Here is a 6,094-nt window from a genome sequence, read left to right on the forward strand (position 1 = left end):
TAATTACAAAAAAAGGTTTGGTTTTTTTTCTAGACTACCTTTGCTTAGGAAGGATGAAATTTTTGCAGGCCAAGTCACACACCCTGGAAAGATCTTCCACTGAACTGATACTTTAAAAAGCACTGCACTAAAGCAGTGAAATTTTTATACCGAGTTAATCCACTGTACAATCAAAACTCACTGATACTGCATCTCTGTGGGAGGAAGCCAAGGAGCCTGTTCAATGGCTAAAAATGAAAATATTTATCTCCTCAACTTCTACATATGCTTGGTTCTTGGACAGCCACTGCCAACTACCCTTCAGTTTGCTTCTTACAAACTTTGCACGTCTAAGCAAAAGTTCTCGCTTGTAGATTATATCTATGTAAAACAAAGAGCATTAAGAGCAGCCTAGAAGTAGCAAAAAACCCTAGAGATTTGTTTTGTTTTTCTTGTCTTTATCCACCCATTAGATGGGAAATACAAAGTAGGCAGCAGGAGGTTGGGAAAAGCAGTAGTGATTACTGGAGTGAGGTGTAGAAGCGATGAAAGCAGCAATGACAAAACTCAGGGAAAACAAGATGTAGAAATTCAAGGTGTTCCTTCTACAACTGCTCTCAAGAAGGTAATATACACAGGTTCCTGGTGCTAAACCAAGGCTACTCTGCCTGATGCAAACAACCTGCCTTTCCTGTTAACAGTAAATTCCTCCTTTCTCCCTCATCCACAAAGAGACATACAGCACAGATGACTGCAGTAAAGAAAGATAATAGATGAATCTGTCTTATCACACTTATATGTAGAAGCAGAGGATTAAAAATAACATAAAACTCTTCTCATACTGAAAAAACAATTGCCTTGTTGGGTGTCTATACACCAGTGTTTCTCGCTTTTGATCCTAAAAGCCCCTTTGAGGATTGCTTCTCTAATACAGAATTGTACACAATGCAACAATGGAAGCAAAAGTATCCAATATAGTTCATTTTCATTTAAATGATTTACATTACAATTTAATGGTGTGATATTCTGTTGCCTGATCTGGATGATGTTGTCTGCTTAAGACGTAAATTACAAAACAAAATTAACCTAGAGTGTTTATTTTTGTGAATCTTCTTCTGGGTAACTTATGTTCTTTTTTGTAGTTTTCATTTTCATAAAACCAATAGGAACTTCTGCTCTTCCCAAAAGAAACTGCTCCCACTTGGGAAGAGATTCTTTTATTGATGCCCAATAGAGAGTCTGAGAAAGATATAAGAAAAAATAATTACAAAATCTGTGTTAGCCTGTTTAAAAACAATATACATAAGCAACGCATTATTAAATCTTGCCTTACAAGTGAAGGATGAAATTTCAAATCTCTTGTATGACACAAGATACCAGCCTGGAAAGATTTCATTCTGCAGCATGAACTGTGAAGTGACTGAGTATGCCCTCTTGTGGTAAGCAATAGATTAGTTTAGACCCTCACAGTACCTTTAATAAAATATTTTCAGTGATAATAAACTTTTCCAAAAGCAGCTTTTATATTTAAGTACATGTTAGTAGAATTTAATTTTGAAGTGGAAAAAAATGTTTAAAGTTATAAACGAAAAGTGCTATGTAAATTGATTATCCTAGAAAAGTGTGCAGTAATGTAGTTCAAAATATTTGAGTAAAATTTTAGGCATCATCACTGACAAAGTAGTTGGCTCCAGTATTTGGATCACAAATTAAAAATAAATTAAAAAAAAATCTGCATACTTATTCTGTGGTCTGGGAAAGACACTATGGATTATATATTATCTAACCCTTTCTCTGCATTACCCTGTGCCTCCGAGTAATAAATTTAACTTGTTTTTTATCTGTGGGATGGACATACCATTCATCATTTTTGTGTTCATGTCCTAAGGATAACTTTGTTGTTCGTAGGATTTTGAAGAAAATTTGAAGTGCCACGTATCTTTTTTTCCCCACAAAATAAGGTGATCAAAGAGCTGTATTAAGCCAACACTTTAATCCATCTACCAATGTAAGTATTTTTAGACATTGATGTCCATTCAGAAAAAAGTAATTTTGTAGTAGAAAACATTTATGGTACATAGATACTGAGCTTTTTTTTCTTTACTTGTTTAAGTATGTAATATAGAAGCATACCACAAAACTGAACATCTTCCTGCAGAGTATTAGATTCCTGGCTAATCATTTTGATCCTTACATGTAACTCAGATATAACTATGGCTCTTGCAGATTTACAAAAATATTTTCTTCAACAGATTTACTCAAAGAATCTTTTTTGACAAGCATATGTGCTGTCACACAAAACTACTCCGACTTAGCAAGCTGGGGATCCATTATAGCCATAACTTTCAAAGTATATTAATACAGACACATATATGGCTGAGTGAAATATGCTCAGAAGTGTTTTGGAACAAAGCACGCACAAGAATTTTGTACCATGAAAGAAAGTTTTCTTTTTCCGCTATTTATACCACTCTTCTCTAGAAGTATAAAAAAGGCTGAAATAGGATCTTCTCCTTCAAATAGTAGCTCTGTTCTCTCTAAAATTCAACCTCTGCTGCAGAGCGTAGACATCTCTGCAGCCATAAGCAATTGCTCTGCATTCTCCAATTTGTGTGGACTCTGGTCTACATGCCGCAAGCAGCTTAACACCTAACACAGGACAGAGGGAGAAGCAGTCCAAAACTGATCCAAACAACTTTAGAGGTGCCTTGCAAGTCCTTGAGGAGTCTAAAACTACCTCTGAACAGTCGGAACAGGTTCAATATTAGTAGCTTGACATCTTTGTTAGCATCATTCAAGATGTACCAGTGTCTACGAAAAAATGTACCCTTTTGCCTAAAATTTAAAAGAAAGTTTTATTTTTTAAAATCACTGAATGGGCATACTCAGTGTGCATCCTGTCAGAGTGATAGAAATAGGCTATTTACAAAATGCAACAACAGACAAAAACTTTAAACAGTAATCAGAACAAGAAGTGATGCCTCTCATTTAAGTAATAGCCTAAGCACTACACTTGCCCAGCAGGTGTGAAACTAACGTGCAATACACCTCTATTCACAGGCTGACCACGCTACAATCTGTACCTTTCCCCTCCTTTGACAGTGCCCTAGCACACAAACTAGTGTGGGACACCCCGTGCTACTATGCCTGTGGAAACTAAGCAACCATACAACGAAGAACCTGCAAACAACTGGTGCAAGAAACACAAGTGGGAATCTGACTCAGTGGCCTCATGTCATTAAGATGTTCGGTTTCCATCAGGAAGAGCAGTGCTCCAATTCCTGTTCCCAGGACTGTCGCTGTCCTCATCATTCATACATGACTGCTAACACTGATAAAACAGTTTTGAGACTAGGTATGAACTGGGTATGTTGTATCTGGATAATATTTAGTGACTTGCTGCTCGAAATCTTTATCTTTAAATACTATTTTAGGACTACAGGTTGAGAAGTAAAAATCGAGTGTCCCCACTGTAGCAATACTTTTCCTAAGTTCCCAGACCACCACAAAATAACCCTGAGAAGTAAAAATTTCTCTGTTCATGCTGATAAACTGTTGACCCTGAAATGTAAAAATGAGTCTGCAGCAAACTGAAAATGGGATGACCATATAAAACAAACTAAATAGATCTGACATAAACACAGTAATCTTCTGATATTTGCAATATCCATTTTCATATTTGACTTCATTTTTTAAACAGAAGTTTGCGTAGATCTGAAAGCTGCTAAATATTTCCACCAGAATGCTCCAGAATCTAGGGACCTTGCCCCAGAATTTAGGTTCAGCTTGCTACACAGTACACAGGCCTTTGGCTATACCAGTCACTGGATTTTAAAATCAATTATTTTCACTTTAAGAACATGCTTCAGGGGGGAAAAAAAGCAAAATATTTGGTAAACAGCAAATGAAATGACAGAGTTCTAGGACTTACTTCTAACTTAACAGTATCGGGATGTGGAAGTAAATACACTCTTTCTTGCAGCTTTTTTTCTGCTGCTTCTATATCCTAAAACACAGGCAAAGTACATTTTAAAAACAAACACTGGGAATATTAAAAGGAAAATGCACACTCACATAAAGACATTTAATTAAATGAACTCATTACAGCTAAACAGCATTCAAATAATAACACTGAAGTTCAGACCTTTCTGTTTAGTCATTCCAAAATCCAACTTGTACTAGTAAGACTAACATCCTACAGTTTCTAAATATGTCTGCTGTACCTTTTTGACACAGGAATAAATTTCGTGACCATGTAAGACAGTTGCTGCAAAACACCCTTATTCTTTCTGGACACTAGGGTACATTACAGTTAAATTCTGTTCTCTAAAACTTACAAAAATGGGGGCGAACAGAATGGTTTTCTCTGTGCTGCATGAAGACTGAAGTATGTATTCTAGCTACTGTAACTGTAAAGTAACTAGGCAAATTATGTGCAAGATCTTTACTCCTCAAGACAAAGATGACTTGCTAATATGCATGCATAACATGTGCACAAAAATGTAGAGCTGCAGCAAGCTGTTCACCAGACAAACTTGGATGACAATGCACCTCGCATAGCTTTTTTGCAAAAAAAAAAAAATAAAAAAAAAAATCAGTATTTGGGTTTCTGCTTGTCCAGTGGATGTGTGGTGGATTACACAAAGGCCTGAATAATTTTTTTTTTTAAAAAAGAAACAACCAAAAAACCAACATCAACAAACAAATCAAAACATCCCCCCAAACTAACCGCCCTCCCCCTTTAAAGTTCTGACCCATTCTTGTGGGCTTAGTTCCATACCCAAACATTGAAGAGATTGAGTGGTGGGCAGATGAAGAGAGACAGAAAGGGACGTGGGAGTGGGGTGTGAAGAAGCCAAAGCTGAACAGAGTGGAGGGGGAAAGAAAGTATAGCAGATGGCAGAGTTGGGAGCAGAGAGCGGGTGTGAAGAGTACAACAGAAAAACTAAATGAGAGAGGAAATTCCCCAAAGGGACTTCCCAAATATTCACCACCACTGCTGCTGAAAAGAAGAGTGAGATTCTGGAGGAGCGTATCCACAAGAGAGACCAAACATGACTACTGGTATTGAATAATAGCCAATCTGAATACATCAATAAGTAAACCGTGCTCGACTCAAGTTTAGTTTGAAAAATATGACTCAAATTCAGTAGAGTATGATTAATAAAAGCAAAAAAACAGCCTTACTGTTAGCTGAAGTTCAACTTAGTGATACAGATACACTCAGTTCATTCAATTTACAGTGTTCATCTTAATCTATTTCATTAATTAATTTTACAACATGACTGTATTCTTTTTTACATAAGTACAAACCAAATCCAAGCAAAACTGTTCTCCCTTTTCTACAGCAAAGTGCATACCCTTGTAAGAAGCTAAAGGATGTCTGAGAAAGAGCAATCTGAAGTCTCAGATTTATTGCAATCCTAGGAAGCAGCAAGTGGCTGTCCCTTTTCAGGTGAGAAAAGACTAACAGGGAGTAAACATAAGGGGGGGAATACGGGCTAAGATGGAAGCCATTTGAAGTCACAATGTCAAAATAACAGAGGACAATACAGATTTAACTAATCTAAGCAAGGAATTTCTGTTGCATGTACTTAACACAGATATACCACAAATAGCACCAAACGAAGCTCATATCAGCTTCTCTCAGACTAAGTCTGGAAAAGTTATCACCATACTGAAAAGAAGGGTCAACCAGTAATATTCACTTCATATTCTTTCATAGGATTTTTGTCCTTTCTGATTCCTTCTTCCTAATTCCTGTAGGAATTTTCACAGGAAGAAAGAATACCAATCAAGATCATTATTTCTTTATATACTCAACTAAGTCATTGGAATGTTTACGGTGATAGGAAATGAGTGTCTTTCAGGCAAGAAAGGAGACAGCAGTTGTGCATATATGTTTAGTAGAGAAGGTCACTTTGGCATAGCCTAGATATTGGATGTGTCTTTTCGTTGCTCACTCTAGTTTGTATGTTGTGCAGTCTATTGTCATTCAGAATACTGATTTAATGACAGACAGTGAAAGAAATTTTTGCTGGAAGGTGTAGTATGCTTTAGAAAATAACTGGAACTACTGAAAGATTAGATGGCACTTCTTGTGTGTCTATACAGC

At 36.6% G+C, this 6,094-nt stretch overlaps 1 protein-coding gene across 1 annotated transcript in view; it reads right to left on the bottom strand.

Moving 5' to 3' along the window:
• Positions 1–754: 754 nt before the first annotated feature.
• The window catches only part of LOC104285181 (chromosome unknown open reading frame, human C3orf14), a 10,623-nt gene continuing 5,283 nt past the window's right edge, over positions 755–6,094 (bottom strand). The window contains exons 4-5 of the mRNA XM_009883608.1: positions 3,911–3,985; positions 755–1,218 (exon numbers count right to left, since the gene is read on the bottom strand). Of these exons, the coding sequence (XP_009881910.1) occupies positions 1,075–1,218; positions 3,911–3,985 (219 nt within the window). The 3' untranslated portion in view covers positions 755–1,074. The remainder of the gene's footprint in view (positions 1,219–3,910; positions 3,986–6,094) is intronic.

Source organism: Charadrius vociferus, unplaced genomic scaffold (genome assembly GCF_000708025.1).
Source record: "Charadrius vociferus isolate BGI_N301 unplaced genomic scaffold, ASM70802v2 scaffold324, whole genome shotgun sequence".
Taxonomy (NCBI): Eukaryota; Metazoa; Chordata; class Aves; order Charadriiformes; family Charadriidae; genus Charadrius; species Charadrius vociferus.